General features: G+C 41.2%; 1 protein-coding gene across 1 annotated transcript in view; it reads left to right on the forward strand.

Annotated features, from left to right (window-relative positions):
* The first annotated feature begins 9,910 nt into the window (after nucleotides 1–9,910).
* Nucleotides 9,911–27,445, forward strand: part of GPC5 (glypican 5) — a 1,180,201-nt gene continuing 1,162,666 nt past the window's right edge. The window contains exon 1 of the mRNA XM_037057549.1: nucleotides 9,911–10,404. Coding sequence (XP_036913444.1) covers nucleotides 10,242–10,404 — 163 coding nt within the window. The 5' untranslated portion in view covers nucleotides 9,911–10,241. The remainder of the gene's footprint in view (nucleotides 10,405–27,445) is intronic.

Consider the following 27,445-nt stretch of genomic DNA (forward strand, 5'->3'; position numbering starts at 1 on the left):
TGGGGAATTGGGAGTGGCCTAAGGGTTTCTTAGGGAAACCAAGCAAACTGCATGGCAACTTAAATAATTGTACATAACTGATAAGCAAATAATAATTGGCACAATTATGTGCTATGGGAATCCAGAGTGGAAAAGAATAATGTGAGTTGTGAGGCTGGAAAAGTCTTCATGATGAATTAGAAACTTGAGCTTTTAAAGAAAGAGGAAGAGGGAAGTGATTCTAGGTTTACTTGATGCTTACGAGCAGAAGGGAACCCGGATTCTAACATTCCAGGCTAATATGATGCGGGTATTTCCTGAACTTGAGGAAACACAGGGGTAGATGCTAAAGTCTGCTTTGCCATATATGTATGGCACATATGTATGTATGTGTGTGTGTTTAAATATATATTTAATATCAGAACTATGCTCTATTTAAATGCATATATGCTTAAACTCTGTTATACTCTATATTCAATATATGTGTATTTAAATAGAGTATAGGTATAGTCCCGATATAAACCGAATAACCTGGGTAGGCCCAGGGTGGAGGATGATTTAGGTCAGGAAGAGACTATAGACAATGAGCCCTCTCTGGGAACTAACGCCATCAACTGGCAATTAAAAAAAAGGTGAGGGCAATTGGAATGCAAAAGATGAATGAGAGATAGGTGGTTAAACTGATGTCTTGTAACTTTTATTACATGGAGATATCAGATGGGGAAAATACAAAACATTTTGAGTTAGCAAGGATGATTCTGTTAATAAATAAAAGACCAGACCTCAAGGTCTTGTGCTTGTTACATTAATAAGGAAATCAATGAATGACGGGGAATATGAGCTGTGGAGAAGCTGATAGGTCCGGTGGGTCCCTTTGGTAAAAGTGGAGTGTGAGATAATGGTAGGATACCCAAATTAAAAAGCAGAGGAGGTAGAGAGACAGGCCTGTGGCTAGTTAGCACAAATGTCAGAGGGCAGGTAATGAGAACTATGAGGTACTCAGTTCCCAGGACTGTCATATCCGATGATCACCACTCTGTGGCTTAAACCAACAGAGTTTTTATTCCGTCATAGTCAAAGAGGCCGGAAGTCTGAAATCCCTATGTGAGCAGACTTGGTTTCTTCTGGAGGCTGAGTGAGAGGTCATCCACACCTCTCTTCCAGTTTCCGGGGGGTGGGGGGTGGGGGGGTGGCTGGCAATCTCAGCATTCCTGCGTTATTCCAATCTCTGCCTCCGTCTTCACATCTTCTTTTCCTTTGTATCATCTACTTTTTTTTGGCTATTGGTATTTATTTTTAAGGATTTGTTTATTTAGTTTTAGAGAGAGGATAAAGGAGGGAGAAAGAGAGGGATAGAAACATCAATGTGTGGTATATCTCATGCACCCACTACTGGAGACTCGCCCACAACCCAGGCATATGCATGGGCTGGGAATTGAACCAGCAGCCATTTGATTCTCAGGTTGGCACTCAATTCACTGAGTCACGCCAGCCAGGGCCTCTCCTTTTCTCAGAAGGACACTAGTAATCGGATGGGGGCTCACCAGCATGATTTCAGTCGGAAATCCTCAATGAAATGGATCTGCAAAGACCCTATTTCCAAACAAAATCACATTCTGAGGTTCTGTGTGGATATGATTTTTTAGTGGGAGGGATCCGTATTTAGTTCAGTATGCCCTCCAAGGAATATGTAGAAAAAGAAGAGCAAGTCCTCAGATGTAAGCCTTGGAGAATACTAATCTTTAAGAGACCATAGAAAGGGGGAGAAACAGGCAAAAGAGTAGAGAAATAAATGTTGGTGAGCTAGGAGAATGAGAACAGTGAGCTGTCAGGGAAGCTGAAGAGGTCTGAGACTTCAAAAAACAAGTGCTTAGCAAACTCAGGTTCAGTAGATATGTACACAAACTGACCACTAGGTTTTGGACTACTATGACTCATGAACATCAAGAGAGCAGATGTATAATTATTTGAGAATATGGGAAGAAAAGGGAGAGTGAGGAAAAACTAAGATGATGTGTAGTAAATAGATCAGATGGAAGTCGTATTTTTCTCTCCCCAAAATAGGAAACACAAGAATACAATTCTCCTTCAGGAGCGAATAGTTGCCAATTACGTAAAATCTCCACAGACATCCTGAGACAGGATTGTTCTCTCTTCTCACAAAATCTGGATCAAGAAGAGAATTCAAAAGTGGTCAGAGCCCTTGCTTTCTGCTTGAGACCATGAACTGCTTGTCCCTTTTCATATGCAAATACGAAGAATTAGACCTGAATGCTAATTAAATTGCAGACATTTGTAAAGTAATATCACATCTAAGGAGAGTTAATAAGGCTGTACATGGATCTTATTTATAACTAGCAAAGGTTTAACATATGATAAAAGGATCTTTAGATGGAATAATTAAAGATCAATTATGACAATGGTACACAGCAGTGAAAGGCTCTGGAAGACTTCCTACTCGTTAATCAAAGATAATTATCAATTATGAGGCTTTATCATTAGTAGAGTGTCTACACTTTGAATCTTAAAAAGCTGATGATAATTAGTCTCAAGTTCTTGCCCTAAGTGCTCATTATGTTCAGAGAGGAGTGACTCTTTCCTTTTAAAAATGACCTAGCTCATGACCTTGGGCAGCTCAGACTCTCCTGGGTCTACATCAGCTTGAGTTAATGCTTATTGTTTCCATTACTAAAAAAAATATTTGATAGTTGCATAAAGGCTAATTAATATGAAGAAACTGTACTATTAATATAGGGAGGGCAAAGGACTTTAGTTTTAAATAGTGGTTGGGTTCTGAGGAGCAGACTTATCCCAATTACATCTAAGACGTAACTAATAGACCAGGATTACTGACAGGTAGTTTTCCAATGGAGAAGAATAACAGTGTCTATTTATTGAGTATGCACATGAACAAAGAATTATCTCAGGTAAGTCTATCAATAACGCAACACAGTTATCTGTTTCCCTCATTGCACATAATTAGGAAAGTGTCAAAGTGGTTTAACAACTTGCTCAAGATGGCACAGATACTGAATAACCATTCTCGAGAGTACTTGTTATGTAGTATTAACACTAATCTGAAGATATTGATATTTAAGATACTGTAATATCAGGAGTTACAGGAAAACAGGAAACTAATCTTTAATTCTTGATTAAATAATTAATATGGCAGTAACATTAAACTTAAAATATTACTTTATATTTTATCATGGGATAGTAAATGAAAAGAAGTGAAACAGACATCAAAAATTTATTTGAAGTCATATATTGGGTCGGCCAAAAAGTCCGTAAGGTTTTTTTCCATAAAATAAAAGACACATTTTTCATTTTCACCAATAACTTTATTGATTTGGATATTTTGAGTATGTCGGCTATCTTCAACCGGGTATAATGTTGATTGTTCTCAGTTAATGTCTGGCTTTGATTACTATCAACTTCAGCTGGTCCACCCGACCATGGAACATTGTCCAGAGAGAAATCTCCAGCACAAAACGCCACAAACCGCTTTTGACGCGTTTGATCCATCACACCACCTTCTCCATACACTGTAAAAATCTTTTTTTGTTTTTGCATTTCAGTTGCATTTTCATTTTTCTTGAAATAATAAAGCATAATATGCTCAAAATTGTTGCTTATTTTCTTCCATCTTCAATATTGGTAAGACAGAAACAGCTATCTTACCAATTCGGATATTTTTTTAAATACATGCTGATATGACAGCTGTCACAATACAGTCTGACAAAAGTGTTTTGAATGAAGTTAAAGACAAATAAGCACTACTAGAGCCACGTTAGGGAAAAAAATGAACTCTTTGGCTAACCTGATATAAATGATGCAATGATTTGCACATAATTTTAACTGGGCAGTTATAGCCTGGGTGTAAACATGTTTATTGATACTATCCCATCAGAGAGTTCTATTTTTCACTTTGAAAGTGATTTAAAAATCTAACGATTTAGTTGACGTTCAAAGGTTGACTGGTGCTTGCAATAAAGAATTCTGGTAAAGATAATGCAGGAAACATGAGGATGTCAAACTCGTGGGGGCCGGATGCATTTAGTGAGGTCACGGGACTTCACAGTAGGCAGTTGCTCACTGCTCAGTGGGTAGAGGCGGGTGTGACAAACCCACTGGAATTCACAAGGTTCTGGTACTTCAACTTCTGTGGCTCCTTAGTTCTCACGTGCAAGTCCCAGCAGTACAGATATGAAAGGTGTTTTTAGACTTACTTTAATTTTTGAAAAACATTGTTTAAGAAGGAATATTATGTATTCCAGATAAGACTATTCATTCATGGAATTGTCTTTCCTTAAAATCTAATTATAATATAATTAATGGTGGAATTGAATTTTGGGTGTAAATTTTGCTCCTTTTGGAAACCAAATATAGTTGGGGTCACATCAGTTAGTGCAAATTCTACATTTGAAAATAAGAGAAATTTGTAAAGTATTCATTTCTATTATAATGTACTGTAATTTACACATGAAATGTATATCACAACTTTGAGGACATTATTTTCACATTCTTATATATGGACTAGAAGAAAATTATTTGAAGAAATTTAGTTCCATAAACTCATAGAGTTTTCTTTGTGTCTTTTTAAATGCTTTCATTCTCATTTAGAAAGCTACTAATATTTTTTCAGTAGATTATCTGAATGAAGTAAAATGTCTTTATTAGAAATTGCAAATGTGAAACCTATAAAATCAAATACAGTATGAAAATAATACTTTTGAAACTTCCACACAGGAAAAGTTTATTTATCTACTGCTTTTTGTGAAATAATTACATTGTTTTTGTCTTAAAGCACAATTACTGAGATGACATAAATGCATTGAATATATTTTAAAATCATTGGCAAACACAGTGGTGATCAGCAAACAAGGGTTTTCGAATTGGAAATATAGGTTAACAGTAGATATCTATAGTTTAGAAAGCATTTGCTTGAAAACGTGTTTGCTAATCACATTTTCCCATCGACTTCCATGTAAATTTTGTGTTGGTGTCTGTTTCTGAGTATTTTGTGAAATGCTGTATTTCCTATGAGCTCTCTCCTGCAGGCAGGCTTTCCTCAACCGTTGTTCTCTTGACCCGAGGAGATGCCTGGGAGGATCCCTCAATTTCCTCTTGGTTTCTTGTGGCAGAAATTCATTTCTAGGGTCAGCTAGGGCTGACCTTCAACTTGGCTCCCTTTAATAGGGCAGCAAGGGAGATGAAGCCTGCACTTGGGGGAGATTGAAAATCTAGCAAAGCTAAAGTCAGGATTTTTTTTTTTTGAAATAGCTAAGTGGAAGCACTTGTATTGAACCTATGAGTCTATTTTTGTTCTAACTACCTCCTATCCACCCCATTGATGAAGGAGGGACCACCCCCTCCCTAATTAATATGAGATGGCCAAACACTTGACACGGGAGAGATGAGAGTCACAGGGGATTATTAGTTACATGTGCTCTCAGCTCGGGGTGGGGGGGGAGAAAAACATGTGCCACACGGGACTATCTGGGAGGTTGCACTTGGGAGCAAAATGAACCAGAAAGGGCTGCAGAAGGCAGGCTTTCTGGTGACAAGAGGGTCAGGTGACCCTCGGTTCCCATGGAAGAATGTAATTGCCTTGTTTGGTAATTTCACAGGCTGGTAGGAGGGGAAATTGGTTAGGCTGAAAATAAGGCAGCATGGAGCTTGTCTGGCTGGTAGGGGAGCTAGCCGCAGGGAGGGGGGTGTTTCTTGCTCATTGGGGAGGGGGTGTGCATATCTGGCAAGAGCAGAACCCAAAGGCAGGCCTCTGGGCCCCCGTGAAGCCCAAAGATATCAAGATTGTGCACCGAATTTTGTCTTTACAAATCAGTTCTCATGACTAAAAAATCAGTTGTGGGAGGATGGAGGAGCAACTGGTATCTCGGCCAGCTGATAAGGAGGATGCTGCTGGGCCTTGCAGGTCTTTGGATCCCTGTGAAGATGAGGTCCAGCTGGCTGTCCACAAGGAACAGCAGTGAGAACCAGAACTCCTACTATATAGGAGTCAAGGTTGAGTCAAGAGGCCACCAAACGGGAGTTTGGTTTGTCAGAGGCAGCAGAGTGTAATGGCCAAGGGAGTGAGGAAATTGGCATACCTCGCTACAAATTGGGTGTTTATCCTATCTGTGGCTTTTGGAAAGTTATTTTAAATCTCTACAAGTCTGATTCCTCATTAGTAGTATAACAGTAACTGTCTCATGGGGTGGTTGCAATTTTAAATGAGACAATACCTGTAACCACTTAATAAATCTTAGCTATTATTATTGTTTGGGTATAAAAGTTGCCCCAACCAGCTTCTGAGGGTGATCTAACCAGTGGTCAGTCTTAGCCTAAAGCAGCAGTCATAGTTAAGGCAACACGATACCATTAATATTGCCTAAGGCGTACTGGTGCTTCTTTATTTCTCTTTACAAGGTCTCGCGCTGTCACACTGTAAACAGTTACTTAGAAGCACTGCATTTAGAAGATTACTAATGTATATTTTAAATAATGACCATTTAGAGATTTTTCCTACGTAAGGCTATTGATATTTTAAAAGCAAAACCACAGTGTCTATTACAGAAAAGACATTCAATAAAGGTTTATTGAGTGACCTTTGAAAAATGAGGTAACGACCCTATCACATGACGGACATTCCTCCCAAGCTTCATTTGTCCTATTTACAGGTAAATTGAGCAAACAGTTAGAGCTCGGTGTGTGGAGGTCATTGTAGAATGCCCATATAAAAGTCACTTTGGTACTGTATTCTGGTTGGAAGAAGGGAAGTTGTCTTGCAGAGCACACTGACCCTTTGGGGGCTGCTAGAGGGACGCTGATAGAAAAAGAAGCCCTTCCGAGTCACTGTTGGCCCATCCACTGCGGTAGTGGTAGGAAATAGGAGGTAGAAACAAGCTTTATTGTTTGTAGTTGCAGACATTTTATATGGACCAAATATATTTATTTTCTCCTTAGACCCTACTCCATTTCTCTATACAGCTTCCTACCTAATTGTTCTGTTGAAGTAAATTGCAAAAACACTGAGAAGAGAACTTGCTTACATGTTTCTGTAATCCTCATTATGCCTAACACAGTGGGGTTTTAAGTAGATCTATAGTATGTTTGCAATCAGTATTTGTTAGTTGATCAAGTTCCTACTGAGTTATCAGTAATTCTCCATTGTGTTTGTGATTTTTACCCATATGAAACAAATTGTTTTAGGGATTATAAGTGAATAAATTGGGCTGGGTCATCTCTAAGAATTTGTTTAATGCTAATACTCTGTGGTGATCTATCAGAAAGAGACCTTGAGCCACGGCTGAGGACTCAGCTGGCTGGAGCGTGGTGCCCTACACCGAAAGGCTGTGGGTCTGATCCCCAGCCCCAGTCTGCAGGAGGCAACCTGCGGTTGTTCCTCTCTCTCCTCCCCTCTCTCCCATTCTCTCCCTCTCTCCCCACTTCTCTCTCCTTTTTCCTCCCTCTCTCTCTAAAATCAATAAATATATCCTCGGGTGAGGATTTAAAAAAGATCTCAGTAAAACAAAGAAGTCGGGGGGGGGAATTTGGGTATTTATTAGCCTTACAGTAACATTGAAGGGATTCTAGGAGAATAAAATTCTATAGATAAAATCATGTATATTTACTAGTGAGACACCTGGTAAGTGAATACACAGCTTTTGGTGTTACTGCATATAACTCAATAGGTCCGTTGGTATGGCCTGGAGTAACCCAGGAGAGCCTGTGGTTAACAGCACAGGTTCTGGGTTCTGAGGCCTGGGTTTGAGTCCCGGTACAGCTACTTCATAGCTTTGTTGGCCTGAGGCAAGTCACTTCGCCTCTCTGTGCCTGTTTCCTCATCTATAAATCAATGGCAATAGTAACTACTGTATAGGGTTGTTATACAGATTAACAGAATGAATTAATGTCCATAAAAAGCACTTAGAATATTGTTTGGCACCTAAACATGATACACATCCTCATGGTCCTCTTTTCTTCTATTAGTTACAGCTGGCTTCTGGGCCGTCTTTCCCTACTTGGTGGCTAGAGAAGAAGAGATTCATGACGAAGTCTCCCCACCCCTTATGTAAAGCTTTACTTAAATTTAAAAAGCAGCTAATTTTTTTCAATTCTCACTTATTAAGAGAGCTTCTCAAAAAAAGCCGCTTGGAACTGATGTCAAAAGCCAAGTGAGCACAATTTCACTGATGTATCTCAGCCATTACCCTGGAATGGTTTTAAAGCAAGTGATCTACTGTTGAAAGTGCTGCCTTTGTTACCAAATGGTCATTAAAAGTCCCATGACAGTTAACCAAGACTTAAAATTATTCCTCTCTATCTCTTGGCAAGGGTTCAAATTTGAGATTAAATTCCTTTTAAATAGCTAAGGCATTTATACTCCACTTCTGCCTGACGCTTTTAAGTAGTTTTGCTTTACTGGAGGTCTTCTGTCTTTAGGTGCCTATAGATGAAGAGACACTCTTGTCACTCACAAGTTTAGTATATCGAGACAATCACATTTAGAAAATGTATATGATCCAGCAATTTCCCTCCTAGGTATTTATCCAAAGAATCTGAAAATATTAATTCAGAAATATTTATGTACCCCTATATTCATTGCATCATTATTTACAATAGCCAAGATATAGAAGCAATCTAAGTGTCCACCAATGATAAAGATGTGTACACATACACAATGGAATACTACTCAGCCATAAAAAAAGATAAAAGTTGGCATTTGTGAAGACGTGACTGGACCTTGAGGATATTCCGTTAAGTGAAATCAGTCAGAGGGAAAAGGACTGAAACCATACGACTTCTCTCATATATGGAATATAAAACAACCACAGAAAACAAATGGGCAAAATAAAAAGTCGTAGACTACAGATTGGTGGCTACCAGAGGGGAACGTGGGGTGAAGAGAGGGCAGGATGCAGAAAGGTGGTCAGCTGTATGGCTAAGGATGCCAACTAGAATTTTGGTAGTGAGCAAGCCATCGTGTTTACAGGTATCAAGATAAAACATTGTGCACCTGAAACACATTATTAACCAATGTTACCTCAAAAAGAACTGTTAAAAAAAAAAAAGAAAATGCACCCAGCCCTTTGCTTTATGGTTTCTAATGTATTTCTTTTGTAAATCGACAAAATTCCTTTGTCATTTCAAAATCACTTAAAGTCTTTATTTTTCTATCTTCCTTGTGAGAAACTCTCCTGAGCACTCTTCCCCCGTAGTAGTTCTTTGACAAATGTGTCAAAGATACAAAGTATTGAAGTAAAATATGATGCTAAATGGTGATAAGAGAATTGGACTTTACTGTGATTATAAGAACGTGATAAGGTTTGAATGTAATTTTCATGACTTCTAAATTCTTTCAGGAAATTGTAATGTTACAGAAAAATGTTTCAAAGCAGTAAAGAGCAATTTTGAAAAGGAACTTCCCATGTACAGTCTTAGAAGCTGATAAGTACTATTAAGACTCTCAGTTGGGATATTTAACTATAAGCAGTTTTTGCCTTTTATATTGTGCCCAGATTCCATTCCATGTAATTTGAACGCAAACTCCTATGGGTTGAGGATCTAGATCTATAGGGAAATATCTTCATTCTAGCTGGTGTTTCTCAATGTTCTTTTCCTCTGAGCCTCTGCATTCGTTCGCTTTTTTTTTTTTTTTTTTACCAGACTGTCCCCGCGATTGGCTGGCAGAAGGAGGACCCGGCTTGGGTTTCGTTTGTTTCTTTGCTCCAGGCAGCGTCACTCCCCTGCCTCTCCAGCGTGGGTCCCGTGTTAGAAGAGCTCGGCGGGTGCTACGGGGGCTGCCCGCCGCGGGGCGTGGCGTGGCGTGGGGAGGCGGGGCCTGCCCGGGGGGCGGGGCTGGCCTGCGGAGCGCGGCCAGCAGGCGCGTCCCAGCTTGGCGGTTTCGAGCCAGGCTCGGGGCTACGGCGGCGGCGGCCGGATCTGGAGGCTAGCGCGCTCGTGCGGCTCCAGCTGTCTCCCTCGCCGGATCAGCGCCAGCTTGCCCGGGGCGGAGAGCGAGACTACCAGGCGCTCTGCCCGAGAACTCCCGCATCTCAGCCTCGGGCGCCTCGGGAGAAAGCTAAGTGCTCGCAGGTGCAGCCCGTGTCCCGGAGCCACCCCGGAACGCCCACCCCCGGACATCACCCCTAGAAAGCCTTGACTTCCGAACATTTTCTAGAGCCTGCAGCGCGGGGCGCGCGGGGAGCGCGGGGAGAGGGGTCCACGGCGGAGAAAGGGGTGAGCAGGACACACCGGTGATGGACGGACCGATCTGGCGTGTGGGCTGCTGCTGTCTCCTCCTTCTGGCTCTCGTTGGATTTACCCGAAGCGAAGACGTGCAGAGCTGCGAAGAAGTTCGGAAACTTTTCCAGTGGCGCCTGGTGGGAGCGGCCAAGGGGCTGCCGGATTCGCCGAGGCCAGGTAAGGCGCTGCTGGACCGCGCGGAGCAGTGCCTCTGGGTGCGGGGCCAGAGCATCCTGAGCGCCGCCACTGCGCTCCCCAGCCTCCCGGGTTGGCCATTCTTGGGGAGATGACCTTTCAGGCTCTTTGGCCGAGCAAAGTGAATCCCGATGAGGCCTCAAGGGGAAGCTCGGTGTAAATATCTCGAGTTCAGCGCAGGTCCGGGGTCTACTCGACTATGGGAATAGTCAGCAGCTAATTCGAGGTCTGAGCGTTTGCCCCCCGCCAGGTCTCCCTTAGTCTCGGCTGATGTGTGGGAACCTGCCAGTAAAACCCACAGCTGGGGCCAGCGCGGCCTGACCGTGCTTCTGTCCCGAGTGGGAATTTCACCAGTGCCCCGCCCGGGGACTCCGGTTTGCTGCTTTCTCCTGCGGTGGAAGGAGTTGGCTAGGTCGCTCCAAGTTGGACTCTGAAAACACAAACCTGCCTTATACTTCTTTGCTCGAGAGTGGGGCACTGACGAGGGCAGCCCGTTCCCCTCTCTAATTAGCACTCGGATCCCGGACACCCACCCACTTTGGCGTGACCTTTAGCCGCTTCTCCTCGCCCTGGCACTACACTCTCCTTGCCGGAACCGAATTGACCAGTGTCTCTCTCGGTATCGCCTGAGAGGTGCGATGGCAACAGGAGATCAAACTGAACATATTGTGGAGCCACTTAAAGACGATGAGATGCTGCAAATGTTAAAGGAGAGAACCAGAAAGCGTGGTTAGTGTAGATTCTGCTTCCTATAGGAGCTTTTTGCCTGCACTATTACCCGCTGCTGCCCACTCCTCCCGTGCAAATTTCCTTCAGCTGGTGGAGTCTTCAGGTTATGTTAGGTCCGCAAGAATAGGTCTTAACTGTCTAACGCAATAGCAGGTGTCTGGAGCCGAGATCTTATTGGAGAAATGCAGCCTGATTACGAAGCCAACACAGCTGAGTACTGTGAGCGTGTTGGTTAACAAAGAACTTGGAGGATGCTTGGGTCTAAAAATCCGTTCTCTGCCTGCATTTTTAGTTCAGGGAGACTTGTTCTTAGCACTTTGCTTGATTGCTTTGCTGGTTATGAACTCAGTTCTGAAGTCATACTACGAGGAAAATCAAGATATTTGGGGACCCTGAATCCATTTTAGTTTATGTGACCAGTCTTTTAAACAAACACAAATATTCATCTGAACATCTGTTTGATATTAGGTGTTTTCTCTTCTATTTGAAACAGCATAGTTGAAATTCTGGTCATCAAAAAATAGTACCCCTTTTAAACGTGTTTTCTTATTTCAGTGCGTTCTTATCATTAAAAACAAACCTCACTTACCGGTAGCTAATATAACCTCATGTATCAGGGTTTGTCCGGGAGGAGGCCTCCATGAGGGCCCTGAGGTGTGAAGTCCTCACCTACATTATTAGATTTGGCCTCCCAAACACCGTAAGTTTGGCAGATATGTTCAGTGAATGTTGACAGCACCCCAGGAAGGCCTCGATTTCAACCACATTTCATGTCTCCGTATTTCTGGTACCTGCTGGAGGCAACACGTTGACTAGAAGGTGTTACGGTTCTAGAACCTTGTGCGTGTTTTGTCTGTTGAAGAGGAACTTCACGGAGGATCAGAGCATCTTACCAGCAGGGCAGGAGGCTCTGCAGCTCTTCCCTGCGGGGAAGGAAATGGTTGTAGTTTATTTGGGTTTGCCCTCCCCCCTCCTCCCCCCTCCTCCCCCCTCCTCCCCCCTCCTCCNGCGGGCGGAGGAACTGGAGTAGCACCTCCTAGCGGGGCTTGTGGGGTTGTGCAGGTTAGCGCACAGGGGTGCTGGTGGGAAGAAGCGCTAACTTCCTCTGATATGTGCATTAAGAAAAGTCACAAGCAAGTGTTACTCTGGATTGGAATCACCCAGTAAAAGTCACTCACACAGGAACTGGATATAATTCTGTATTTTTCTTGTCTGTGTATTGTTGGTCATTATTTGAATATGTAAATATTCAACTGTTTCTTTTACCCTTGATCTTTCTCTCCTTCCCACTTAAAAAAAAAAAAAAAACTCATTCCCAAATTCAGTAAACCACACATACCACATGCTATGTAAATGCTTTTCTTTATTTTTATATTTTATATGTTCTACAACATTTAGCTTGATTAAGTATAGTAGTGGGCTATCTTATTTTCCAAAATTGTCCTCAATCTCAAGAGAGACCATAATTAATGTACAAGTAGTCATTTCCACATGAGAACACAAATATTAATATTCTCTGTAACAAATTTAGGCTTTCATTGGCAAAAAATAATACATTTAATTTTGATACTTGTTTTCCTCAAATTTTTTTCTTCATGCTTTCTTGCATTTCTTGTTCACAAAAGGTTAATTTCTGAGCTCTCTAGCCAAAATACTTTAAAAAAATAATATAAGCTGGTGGAATAACTTTTTACAGTTTCTTCCTATATTTGTGGCTTTCGTATCTTCTGAAAACTATTTTACTGAATTTAAAATGATTAAAACAGTGAGAAGGGCCATTTGAGCTGTTTCTGAGATTCCCCTCACCTTTGTTCTCTCGCCAGCTCCATTTCTTTTAAGCCTATTGAGCTTCTGAGGATGTTTGGATGAGAAATGAAAAAAAGGAGAGAAGGTGTAAATGTGATTAGAATTACAGATTTCCATGTGTTCTGATTTTATTTCCTAAGTAGTTGTCAAGGTGCCCTTTGCTCTTGTTTATTTTATTCAGAAAAGAACTGTTAAGCTAGAATGTCTTTTAAAGGTCCTTTTATATTTATGTTATTTATTGGGGAGGAGGAGGAATAATGCTCTTCCATTGAAATTCTATTCACATGTGCATTGTTCACACATGTATTATTTGCTTTTTTTTTAGAAGAAGATAATTCAGAAAGGAGAGGCTTATAAAAAAGCCCAAGAGTACATTCAGATAATTTATATACCAACTAGTTTTGAAAATGTGGATACTGCCCTGGCTGGTGTAGCTCAGTGGAATGAGCGTGGGCCTGAGAACTAAGGGATCATGGTTTGATTCCCAGTCAGGGCACATGCCTGGGTTGCAGGCCAGTTCCCAGTGGGGACACATGAGAGGCAACCATACATTGATATTTCTCTCCCTCTCTCCTTCCCCTCTAAAGATAAATGAATAAAATCTTTTTAAAAATTAAATACATAAATATAATGACAAAATGTCATCACTGAAACTCCAAAAGAGATTAAAAATGCAGGTGCTCATTGATACAGAGGATAGCTTATGGAAGACAACTTTTTCCTGGTACCTTTTGGCTGTAAATGGGACAGTAAACATACACTTGATGTGGCGAAATGAAATCCTGATACTACAGGCCACTTTGAATAGACTCTGTGATTTTAAATTTTGAACTGCTTTCATGGTAATCAAACCTTATAATCACTTCAAAACCAGTATTATTTCATTCCCACACTCAAGAGAAGTAATCTATCTGGTAACCTTGGAGTTTGGAATTATAGACATTTGATTTCAAAACTTGATTCTGCCACCAGTACCTCTGTGACCTAAGTTAATTAGTTATCTACTTTGAACCTCTGTTTCCTCATCTGCAAAATGGATTGTTGCAACCCCCCCCAAATTGCTTCATAGATGCTATGAATTAATGTATGTACCGTGTGTAAAATAGCACGAAGCTGGGCACACAGTAAGTGCTCACAAATGTGTTGTCATTGCAATTTTTATTTAGTGTCTTGATTTTTAACTGGACTTGTCCTCTAAGGGTGAAATTTTAGTTTTAGAGCTCTATATAGCAGAAGTTATTTTTATAACAATTTTTTTCAAGTCAGAAATGATTGTTTTTTAAATTGGAAAGTATGTTTCGATCCACAATTGCATTTGTTACATTGTGGTGAATATTTTGTTTCTTTTTGTGAACTAATGGAAACTCAGAGGAAGGGAGGAGGCTATACCATGGCTAGCGGCGGCGCCCAGAGCTACCTGCCTCCACTGCCCGGACCAGCATTCAGGGAGGGGAAGTAGCAGGTATAGGGCGGTTTAGGGATTCACGCGATTAGATGGCTGGTGGCCATAGTCACTCTTGGACAGTAGTGTCTAATTCATGAACTAACCTCTTTTGTTGATGGGGAAGCACAGTTATGGTGGTCAATATCCAAAGCCATAAAAGGGGCCCATGGTCTGACATGGGGGGCAGATTACTGTCAGGATTGCCCTCTGTGGAAGTCCATCAGCCACGGACCACCAGAAACAAACCTTTGGTCAAACCAGTAAGGTTCGTTTTGCTTGCTGCAGCAAGGAAGATTGCACAGCACAGGAACGGTGGGTGTCTTGGTACGAGGCGACCTGGAGGCGCGTTTTATGGGGTCTGGGCTTGTGCTGGGTGGTCACAAGGAAGGTTTAATGAACTAGGACAGGACAGGAATTGGGCATCTTGGTACTTTGTGTAGGTGTTAGGAAGATCATTGTCATGAATGAAGAAGAAGTAGTCACTCTTCTTGGTCAAAGAGGGGAATGTTTAGTCATGTTGGGGGTTTTCGGAGCGTCCTCGTGGCCATCCTGCCACACCACGGGCCTCACAGGGCTTTGTCCCATCACTGATTTATTATTCCCTGCGTGATGTCTGTGTTGCGTTGTAAACATCAAGGGCTGGTTCTAGTGTCGGCGGAGTTTGACACTTTCTCCTCCCGAAAATCCGGTTTGTGCTTTCACATCTCAGAGACTCATGGGTTTTCATTTTTATCCAGGCCTTTAGGAAAGCTTAACAATGAGGAAGTGACTATAATTCCCTACTTTTGGGTCATGGAGTATGATTGTCCACTAGGAGTTGCACTTGTACTAATCACACCTATGCTCTCGTAGTTTACTAGCAAATGTAAATCGTGTGTGTGTTTTGCCATCCTCCCCACATCCCATAATTTACATTGCCTTTGCCAAGTGTACTTGTATAATTGGTGTTAGGAGGGCTGCAAACTGGGGAACTTACAAATTGCATTTCATAATGTTCTCACTCCCCCCAAAGCACCTTTCCAGCTTGTCTACCCTTTCTGGAATAAGGGGTTTTGTTTTATCTATGTATGTATATATAATATGCTTTCTATATTTGATAAGAATACCCTCTATGTCTATAATATTTTTGTTACTGTATTTTGCTGTGCATAATGAGCACCCATGTTTTGGTGTGCATTAGACATGGAATTACATATTCATCATACTCATGTAAAATGCGCATTCTTATTTTTCCCTAAAACATTTGGGCAAAAATGTGCACATTACACGTAGAAAAATATTGTATTATTAAGTGTAACATTCCAGCAAACAGATGCCTCTCTTAAACAGACATATTTATAAGTCGACGGCCTCTTGATGTAACTGTCCAAGAAGCCACCCATTTATTTTGTTTTAATGGAGTCACGAGAAACTTCAGTCATATGCTTTGTTGCAAACGTCATACCTGATCTACTTGGCTAAGTAACACTTTTAATACAAAATAGCCATTTCCCACATCTGTCTTTCTTTTATAAAAGCCTGACCTTCAATTTGAAGAAAAGACAACACCAATCGTACCCTCAATTCTTCTAATTTTCAGCTTAGTTATATCAGATTTTGCTAATGATGTTGCTAAAATCACTTTGAAATGATTTGTCATTCTTCTGTGAATCACAATAGTGTAGTTTTGATTAGCTATATCAGGGTCACATGTGGCTGTTCTGTAAGTTGCATGTAGAAAGTACTTTTATGGAAAAAAATTAGATTGTGTGCTTTCAGGTTTTTATGAAAGAATACAGATTCTTCTGAAAATGTACTGAACAGTATCAAATAAGAAAAATAACTACCTTCCAGAAATAACCGCCAATAACCCTTTGAATTCATCTCTCAAAACTCTCATTAGTCCTCTGTTAAGGACAGATACAGTCTTTGGAGGAGTGTTAGAATTACTTTATTATTCTTTGTAACTAACTATGAATCTATCAGTATTTCCCATGACATTAAACACACTTCTAAACATGCGTTTTTTTTTTCAGTGATGGTGTAGTATTTCATTGAATTACTATACCATAAATGGAATGCTCCCATATTGTTGGAATATAGGTTTCCAACATTCACCACATGAAGTCATATGGGAAAGGACATGAGCGGTGAATGGGCCGAACTCTTACCCCACTTACGCCTTTGTCCATCGTCTCCATTCGTTTTACATTAGGATTTTTCAACGTCAGCACCATTGGCCTTGTGGGGCTGGATAACTCTTTGTTGTGGAGGGGTTGGTGGCGGGTGGGGGGCTGTCCTGTGCTTTGCAGGCTGTGTGGAAGCCTCCAGGACCTTCACCCAGCAGATGCCAGTCACAGGATCTTCCATTCCCCAGTTGTGACCACCAAAAATGTCTCCAAACATTGCTGAATGTCCCATGGGGGCCAAATCTGACTGAATGGGAGCCACTGGCAAAAACTGTCCAAACTGTGGCTCCTTCACCTACACACTGCATAGCTGACGGGTTTGCAAACTTTAGGACTTAGCTCAAAAGTCAGCTCTTCTGAGAGGCCTTTCTCTAGGTTTATTGAACTATGTTTACCGATGATCAAGATGACAGATTTCTTTTCTTTTTACTGTTGATTTTTTTATCACCAGGTTGTGTGCATGATGAGAATAGAGAGCATGTCTACCAGGGCAGTTCCATTTATCTGCGCAGTCTCACAGGGGCCCCCGGCTCACAAGAGCCTCATGCTTGGTTTAATATTCTTCTGTCACCATCTTGAAGTTTGATCAAAGGGTCCTGCGATTTCTTTTTGCATTGGCCCTGCAAGTTACATAAGCAGTCCTGTTGTGTACCTTGCTCATTGTAGAACATCTGGTGCCCAGGACAGTGCCTGGCAAGGAACAGGATTTGAAATATTTGTTGACGTCCATCCACGGATATCGAGCACACAAGATTCTGCTATCTATATACAGCGAACTTTGTTATGTTTTATAGTGTTGTATAAATAGGTCAAAACTTGGCTTCTGTGTTTTTTATTTCTTCACAGCAGGTTGGGGTCATTAGCCCAAAGCCCACCAGTGCCAAACTCACATTTTTACACACTCCATTGCTTTAAATGTGCCTGCTCAAGCAGGCACATTCATAGTCATTTAGAGCCTGCCTGCTTTGCATCGCACAAAACTGCACCCAACTTCGGCTAGTTGCTGATGAAGCAGACTCTGGGGCTGTGAATGGGTCCAGCCGCTGCTGCTCTTGGAGGCTGTCTGACTCGGAGCCTTTATACCCTGCTGCTGAGCGGACATCTCCCAGACATGGGAGCCCCCTCCCACTCCCTCTCCCCTGGGAGTTCACTGGCCCTTCCCTTCTTCTGGGTAGTGGCCCTGCTGTTGCTGTCTCGGGGGGGGGGGGGGGGGGGGCACCAAGCCGGGAAATACAANGGGGGGGGACTCCTGCAGGGAAGAACCTCCCTTCTCATGCCACCCGTGAAAGTACAGCCCAAAGAAAGCTCACTGTCTACTGCTGCCGTCTTGAGATAGACTGCCTTTTTCTCAATCAGTCCTGAAATCCTCGAACTCACCACAGATAAATCACTACTTAGTTATTTCTAGTATAAGGTAGGGACTCAAAGCAGCAGTACTGGTTTGAAATATAAGCTTTCCTTCTACTAGACTACAGGCTACTTGAGAGTGGGATCTGGGATTTACCCTTTTGTGTGTGCCTAGGCCAAAGTTAATGAATGCATTTTGACTTGTAGAATTAATCTTATATGTCTCCTTACCGAATAGGCTCAATTTGTTGTGTTTATGTTTTCTATGCTTCACATTAACAGAATGAGAAATGTAGAAGTTGAAGTTTTTAAAAATCTATTCTGATTTGGGCTCAGTTTATCGTTGAATTAATTGTTTTCATAAAGCTAATGTTTCCTTATGCAATTCTTCCTCAGACTCTGTAAAGTGACTCTACTCTTTCAAAGGAATTTTTTATCTACATTATCCAACACATTTGAAGTGGAGTAAATGAACTGCTAAGCAAATGTCTGGAAGAAAGTTTCCTCCAGTGTTCTGCAAGGAAGGGAAGATTATTTAACATTTAAAATACAGGATTTATTTGTATAGTTTTTGTCATTATGTAGACAGTGTAACTGATCTGCTGTGGAACAGTAATTGACCTATTATTGGGAAAATGGAGAAAAACAAAGGGGACCAAATACATTTTACACTGGGCTCTGGATTGGTTGCAACGTGGTTTCTTTCCATGAGGAAATTAATAGTAAGGAACTAGAAAATGATTCAGTCTTTCCATAGCCTATCCTTGTTAATTCAACGTTGGAAGCACAGTACATATCACTTATCTATGGAATCATTCTTGCGCTGGGAAGATTGTTTATTAAAATATAGTGATCTTGCCCTGGCTGGTGTGGCTCAGCTGACTGAGCACTGGCCTGCAAACCAAAGGGTCACGGGTTCAATTCCTAGTCTAGGGCACATGCCTGGGTTGTGCAGTAGGGGGCAGGCAAGAGGCAACCACACATTGATGTCTCTCTCCCTCCCTCCCCCTCTCTCTCAAAGTAAATAAATACAATCTCTTTTTTTAAGTTACCGATCTAGGCTCCATGTAGTGTGGACCAAGTAGAGAAACCACAGCCTTTCAGAATATGCAAACAAGTATTTGCTGACAAATAGCAAAACAGATAATGCGGACATAGGAGTATTTGTCTCTAAATTGTTTTGAACAATTCCAATTCTAGAACTACCTGGTGTTAGGACCTCTCTTCAATGTTATCTGAGGAAAAACCTGTTGTTTTCTATATGCAGTGTGGTGGTTATTTATTTAGGGTACCTTACAAGAGGTATTAGGAAATTTTACCTAAGTAGGATTACTTAAGTTAGTTCCTATCAGATATGCATATTTTGATATGGTTCAGGTATTACCTTAAATATGTTTCAAATACAGTCATATTCAATAGCTACTAAATATTTCTAGTTTCAGAATTTAAATGGCTTATTATTCTTATTAGGGTAATGGATTTGAATTACTAGTTTTCCTTTTCTATTCTATGCTAATTAAATTTATTTAGGTTTTTATAATTCTATACGGTAATATATTGAAATGATATTGGCAGATAGCTTCTTAGAGCTCATAGTCCTTTGCTCTTCCTTAAAACTGTTTTATGGTTTCAAGGGACTTCAGTTCAAGATTTCTTCAATATTTACTTTGAGAGAGGGTGGAAACTGAGAAGGGATTTGAATGAAAAGCCTTCTTAGATCAAAAGAATATAAAAATGATTCCTAGATGTCCTTGTTTTATGTATGTGTGTATATATACATATATATGAAATGGAAGATTGTCAGTATTAAATTACCTGTCCAGATTTATTTGCTTTTTGAAGAACTCCCTTATTTAGTAAGGTTATACCAAGTTGCATTTGGTTCATTTTCTTTTGATCATTGAAAATGCCTGTGTTTAATGAGCTGAAACTGAAGTAGGTCGGTAAAATAAAGAGATTAACAGTCTGTTCTCACCAGGGTTGGGATACGTTTTACTCTGGGGGGGAAAAAGTCATTTTTTTAAAAAGGGTTTTTGATCAACTTAAAAGGTAAAGGAAGTAGGAATAACATTGACCCTGTCAAAAAGCTGAGGAATCCATTAGTTCTTCAGGGTAATATTTGTCAGATGAAGATTTGTAGGTGTGTGTTTATATAGCAAAAACTTTAGTTGCAACATGACATTAAATTATAGTTTTGTAAGTTCGGGGGCACACATAAGCTTAGGCTATTAGGTACCTAAGATTCTAGGCATCTTTGGAAATATCTTACATACAAAACAAGGAAAATGTAGGTATGACAAAGCGTTGAAATGTCCTGGGATAAAAAAATGAGAAAAGCAGATATTTCAACTTGTAATCTGTCCAATGTCACGGTCATACATTTTAGTGAATAACAATGAACTTGTCATTTTGAAATAGCTTAGTCTCGACTCCATCATTTATGAGCTCTGTGATTTTTAGCAAACAACTCACTCTCTCAGAGATGTTTTTCTTTCTTAGCAAGGATAGTTTTATAAGTTGTTCCTTTTCCCTTTAAGTGTTTTTTGAGGACCGCATGGTACGGTGCTAGAGCTCTGTAAACAGTGATATTTTCCACAAAAGCTACATAACTAATTCTACATAATTAAGTCTATTATAAATGTTCTTCTCAGATACATTAAAACATTTTTTATGCTCAATTAGGGAGTGAAGAAATCATAGGAGAAATACTTTTTTATGCTAATCAAATAACTGTCAAATATTTTTCTCCCACCACTCACCCTCAAAGTATTAATTCTTTACCCTTAGAAACACAGTGTGCATTTTCATTCTTTAGTTAATAAACAATTTGTTATTTGTAGTTTAATTCTATGGTAAAATAGATTTGTTTATTTATATTATGTAGCTTCAAAACTAAAGATTAGTCTTTTGAAAAATAATGTCATTTAAATTAATTCAGTTAAGCTTAAGGGGAAGGTACTTTGCCTGGAAATATGCTGAGCGAAGCGGAGCAGGGCTAGCCTCTGCAACAGGTGATTTGACTTCACGAGGTGAGTGGGAGGTAATTCTCTAGCGTGTTTCAGCATGTTCTTGCATGTCATTCACTGACAGGTTTTTGTGTGTCTCCTGTATGGGGTGGGTGAGAACTTTTCTTCAGATGAGAGACACAAGAGGCAGAGTGCGTGCTGGCAAGTCTCTGTCTGCCCGTTCAGATGTACCCTCCACCCTGCTCTCTTCTTGGACTATATCAGTGGGCATCCTTGCCTTTGGCAGTCAGTAGGGAGCAGTGGCTGGAGCAGAGTTTGGCCAAGTGGTGGTCCCCAGGTCTCACTGTGTGGAATCACTGCAGGCTGCCTGTGTATGTGACTTTAAGCTAAGCACCCAGCTCCTGTGAGGTGGCTTCACAACTCACTCTGGATTCTGGTAACTACTTTCTCCTCCTGTCCTTGAAGAGGTTTATCCGCTCCTCCACAGGTACTAGCTAGGGAGTACAATAATATTCCTTACTGTTTTCCTATACCTTGCCCTTTATTGAAAATTATTAAAGAGAACTATTTGAGAGAGCAATGTATTTCCTTCCAGGGTCCTATATGACAAAACTTTACATACTTTAAATATTTAAGTCCACAAATTTTGAGATAATTTGATTTATAATTAAAACGTGTAGAAACATAAATCTGTTCTAGAGTTGATTTATAAATGCTTTCAGAAGTTCCAATCAATGGTGATTTCTCTACTCACCTTCAGTTGCCTCGTGATCATGCTTTTGTTAATAATTGTTTCTTTCCCTCCCTCCCCCCTCCCAGCCCCTTTATGAAGAACATTGGTGGTGGGTAACTAACTCTTTAGGTGTCAGTAGGAAATATGACTAAATCCATAATATGCCATACTAATAACGCAGTAGTTTTATCCCTACCCACTCCACTGATTCAACCAATCAGCACATTCTCTAGATTCTACTTCACAAGTGTCCCCATGATTTCTGCCCACTACCATCACCACCGCCATGACCTAACCCAGCGCATTTTCGTGGCTGGACTGCAGACTCAGCCGACATCGACTCTTGGCCCTTTCCCTGTCAGTCCAGTTCCTAACTGTGTTCCCAGTAGAACTCAGATCTTACCTTTATTTCTTGTCTTAAATCCTCTCATGATTTTCCATTGCTTTTTAAAAAATATTTAAAAAACATCATTATATTTGAATACCTAACTTCTGCATAATAAAAAATAAAATAAACATAATAGTGAAATAAATGAGGAAAAACACACCCCATGGCATTTTATCTGTGATGCACAGCAACCAAAATGTTGGCATTCTTAATCGGCAATGTGCTCCTATAAATTGGTAATGAGGTCAGTGATGTTCTAAGGGAAATGAAAGGAGAACATAAAGAGGAAATTTACATCATATAAATGACTGATAAGGATAAGTGGGGATGATGGAGTTCAACATTAATAGGGAAGAAACAATTTCTTAGGCATGTCACCTTGTCAAAGATTAAAAACACTGATATCTCATGTTCCCGTGACTGTAGGAAATAGAGCGCTCATTTACAGATACTAAGAGGACTAATAAAGATTTTCTCTGCCTTCAGTGGAAATTCTTCAGTCATCACTCAAAATCAAAATTCTGTGTACCCTTTGCCTAGCAGCTCCATCTTATAGGAATGTATTTCAATAACAATCAAGTAAATTTAAACATATATGTATATACATCATATGCACATATACACACATACATATACATATATGTATATAGGTATACATATATGTGTGTGCATATACACTACACAGAAAATGTATAGGTATGTAAATGTCTATTAAATGATAAATTATAGATAATTATGTGGTTAAACCAAGAGACATTAAGTTATATAATCAAATAACAAGTGACTTTATAGTACATTGTGGGAAATAAGCAAACTATGGCCCAGCTAGAAAAAGAGAGGAACCTGCTTGAATATCAATTTATGTATAAACATACCCCAAACAAAGGACACAAAAACTCCATTAATAATAGATACTCAGTAGATAGCCTTGAGGAATAGAATTAGGGAGAGGAAAAAAAAAGCAGTTAAGAAGCCAAATAGACTTCACAAATTTCAATGTCTTTAGGATTTTTGAAAGAGATGATTTTGTTAGTCAGAATTTTTAATTTACCCTGAGCTAAGTGGACTTTCCACATGACTGTGATTCCCACTTACAGGGCTGCCAAAATGAAGTCCTTAGAACTCCACCAGTTTCCCCAAGTAGCAAGGTCTCCAGGCCTCCTGGGCTCAAGTCCATTGGTGACCATGAAAACAGGGAGCCCTCTTGCTCTTTACCCTAAGAGTCTTGACTTTTATGTCTTATGAGACCCTTCATGGTCTTATCCCTCATTCTTCAGTTTTATAGGCTCTTCTTCTCCCTGTTTGGATGGTCCAGCTTTCGGTCCTGAGTTGCCAGGAGTGAAATTGGTCCTCTTGCAATATTCCTGTAATAGCTGAGGTACTACTCCAAACGGACGTCAGCACCAGGAGTTATTTCTGAAGTTATCTCTGGATCAGAGTAGCTGGTTATGGCATGGCTTGAAGGGCAAGCAGAAGCATCAGTTCTCTCTCGGACTGTTGTGATAGCCTCCTGGTCTTGTTTCCGGTTTGTCTTCGCTGGAAGTCATTTTCCACGTGCCGAAAAGGCGATGGTGTTTCTAAACAGTAAACCTGAGAATATTGTCCTTCTAAACTAGTTCACGCTTTCACATTCAGGTGACATAAGCCCAAGTTAAATTGTCGTAAACTGTGAAAGGAATGCCTTGCTTGGATACACTGTTGGGGCGTCGTAGGGAAGAGTGAAGGCTAAAAAACCTCAGGGATGCAGATATGCTAAATACATGAAAAGTGGGACTAAAATGCTTACAGACCTCTTGCTCTTTGTGCCTTTCACCTTTTTCCTGTTGCAGAACAGCCTTCTTGTAGGAGAAGAGATGACTAGTGTATAGCCTTCCTGCGAAAAAGGGAGAAACTGACCCAACCCTCTTGGTTGCGGGTTTACACATTTCAGGAAGGAGATTACTGTATAGTTCTTGTCACTGACTGTAAAGATGAGTGGGGGGGAGGGGTGGTCCTAGAAAGCATTTCAAACCATTTATGCAATCCAGTGGTGCTGGGCACACATCTTCCATGGTTCCCCAGTGCGTATGGCAAAATCTTAGACTCCTACGTATTGCATTTTAATTTCTCAGTGCTAAAATTCCTACCTTCTTTTCTGTTCTTGTCTCCTGTGGTCCTCTGTTCTCTCCTAGCTTACCTTTCTCTTAGGTGAGGTTGTCTGCCTTGGGCCCTGCGGGTCTCACATATGCCCATAGTGCAAGGCCCTGTCTTCCCTTTACTTAAGTCATTTCTCCGTGTTGCATTTGCAACAAGCAACCTCCAGGGGTAGTTTCTTCTAAAACAAAGAGCAGGGTGGTTTCTGTTTGATATAAAAAAAAATGTGGCAAATCCCCCGCAAGACCCATGTTTCTTTCCTGGAATGCAGTCTGCTACACGTGCAGCATCCATCTAGAGAACCCTGTGGAGCAGGGGAACAAGCCCCATGCTCATGCTGCTTGCTGGCTGCGCTGAGATGAGTCTCTCCTCTTCTGTTCGCACCAGTGAACCAGTGATATACTAGCTTGTTGACTTGCAAGTTGGAAGAACTCCTAGACCCTTGGTAACCAAGCAGACAGGGGCCTGTTTGTGTGGTGCCTTGGTGCATGATCCAACAATCAGTATTGGATGGAACAGGTCTTCATTTATAATATTCCAATCTTGGGGGCTCTGGGAGCACTTCAGCTTGGAGCCCTCTTTTCCCATGAGACCCAGCACTTCCCCAAACAAGGCTCCAAGCCCAAAGCAAACTCGATCCTTCCCCATTTCCTTACCTTAAGCCTGCTGCACACACAGTTGTTCAGTCCCTCTGGAAGGTGCCAAAGCCACCATTTTCATTAAGCAGCTCTCTCCTGCAGGATCTGGGGTACGCTGTCATCAGCCTCTATGTAATCGTCCAGGAACACATGTGCCGTGGTGCCCTGGATCATGGTGAAGTTCAGGAAAGAAGTTTCAAGGATCCAGATAGAGTCCAGGTTTGCACAGCAGCAGGTCAGCATCTTGCAAGGGAGAGTCTTCAGTGTCAGCTAGAGCAGGCACGATTGGCGTGGCAACCCGTCTCCTTCCTTACTGCACCAGGCTGCGTGGCCAGATCTGGACTACCAACCACACAGTTGCGTGATTGCTTCTCCCTCTCACACGGCCCTTCAACTCTCTTCCAAGCTGCGTGGCCAAAAGCCGTCATTGCTGCCCGCCCCTTCATTTAAATCCTGACCTGGGGCTTCCTGTGTGAAGTGAGTGACATTTGCCAGTTCCCTCATATAGTTTACATTCATTTGGCTCCCATTCCCAGTCAGGGCAATGACTCGGTGACCCAGGGGGGCCGCCTCCCCTGGCCACATCACGAGTCACAGGATACACCCTTAAAGTCATTGCCACCTTGCCTGGAAGTGGCAGTACAGCTATTAACACAGCTATTAAACTGGCTACCAAGTTGCAATAGAGGTGCAAAGTATCTCAAGCTGTATCTTGTGCTTTCCTACTTCCCCCAAACGTGAGCTGCAGGGGACATGCTGTGTACCCCATTTCACCTTCACAACACCCGACAACTTTCCCCAGACCCTACCGCACACAGACATGGCTTTCCGTTGAATCCATACCTCACTGCGCTTGCTCACCTTAATGAACCGTATCTTTTCATACATCTTGCCTATTGGTGCCACTCTTGGGGATATTCTTCCCTCTTCTCTTCCTCAATCTTGTTTGGCCAATCCGAGTTCACATTTGTTTTGCAAGAATCACATTTATGAACTTAGATGAATTTAACCCTGAGAAACTCAATTTCTTATTTATAAACTGGGAATATTTTCTATCATAGTTGTTTTGGTAAGGAGACTTATAAGGCACCTACTTAAACAGGCATTAAAGATATTGCTGAAAGTCTCCCATGGCCCACTCTCTTGTCTCTTCAAAAAAGAGGAAATTATTTCTTCCTCTGAGCTCCCACAGAACTTAGTACATACGTCTTTCATAACACTTTGTCACATTAATTAAATTTTTTTACAAATGTGTTTCCCCCTAGACTGAGCCTTGGAGGCTCAAGATGGCATTCTATCCTTCTTGGCATCTTTAACTATCAGAGTGTCTTGCACAGAGCAGGTGTTTAATCAATATTTGATGAATTCATTTGATTTATTAATTAAAATAAAGAACAGGAAATTACTCTGCAGTTTAGCCCAGATGGAAGGAAGACTCAGCACCTCCTGAATAGTCCCTTGAGCCGGGATGTGGCTAGGAGCCCACTGATACTGTCGGGGGCTGCCTACTCTCCCCCACAGCAGAGAAGCTCTCACTTTTATCTGTCCTTACTATGCCATTTTTAAGAACTCTGGTTAGGTCGACCTCAACAAGAATAACCAGAACACGCAAATTGTATTCTGCTGTGTATTCTTTTTTTTTTTTTTAAGATTTTATTTATTTTAAGGGAGATAGGAAGGAGGGAGAAAGAGAGGGAAAGAAACATCAGTGTGTGGTTGCCTCTCACATGGCTCCAACTGGGGACCTGGCCTGCAACCCAGTCATGTGTCCTGACTGGGAATCAAACTGGCAACCCTTTGACTCACAGCCTGTGCTCAATCCACTGAGCTACACCAGCCAGGGCTGCTGCGTATTATTTCTATTGGCAGTTTAACTGGCCGCCTTAGCAAAAAGCATCTTACCCTCTTGGGGATAGTGCTGCATGCTGAACATGTTTCTTGAAGGCTCATAGTACATATTAACATATAAGCCTCTGAGAAGTACCACACTTGAGAAAATCTATTTATTTGATTATTAAGAAAACAAATTAATTTGCATAGGGTAAGAGGTTTTTTTTTTTTTTAAATTTAACTCACTTCTATCATTCCCTTGGAACATTTTCTCCCAGTTAATACCAGTTAGAGAAGCCCTTCTTGTGGATGGAGCAGATAGAGAGACTTTTATTAGAACCTTTGAGGGGAGGAGTTTAGTATGATTCCCAGCTTTTTTTTTTTTTTTTTTTTAGTTGAGTAGAGAAGATGCTCTGAAGGGAGGAGAGTGTGCTATGGGGTGTGTGAATTTGGAGTCTACCGTGGCAAACCGCAGTAGAATGTATAACAGAGAATTGGAAATAGGGGTCTAAATATCACCAGAGAGTGGTGTAGATAAAGCTTTGGGGATCATTAGGTATGAAAGTGAACTCCTGGGAGGAGAAGGTCACACGGGGGTAGAAGTAAGAGGCAGAATTGGAATGGCACCAAAAATTAAGGGTCAGGAGAGAGAAGAATCCAGTGGTGTTCTAGAAGTCAGGGAAAGAAAAGAGTTTTGAGGACTTTGGTATAAATAGTGTCTGGTTCCACAAAAATGTCGAGAGTGATTAAAAATGGGTAAATTTCTCTTGGATTTGATAACTCAGAGTTCACCAGTTTCCTAGATGTATGCATTTACCGAGAAGTGGTGGGGTCAGAACTA

Source organism: Sturnira hondurensis, unplaced genomic scaffold (genome assembly GCF_014824575.4).
Source record: "Sturnira hondurensis isolate 20B ecotype Veracruz unplaced genomic scaffold, ASM1482457v3 Scaffold0009719, whole genome shotgun sequence".
NCBI classification, from domain to species: domain Eukaryota; kingdom Metazoa; phylum Chordata; class Mammalia; order Chiroptera; family Phyllostomidae; genus Sturnira; species Sturnira hondurensis.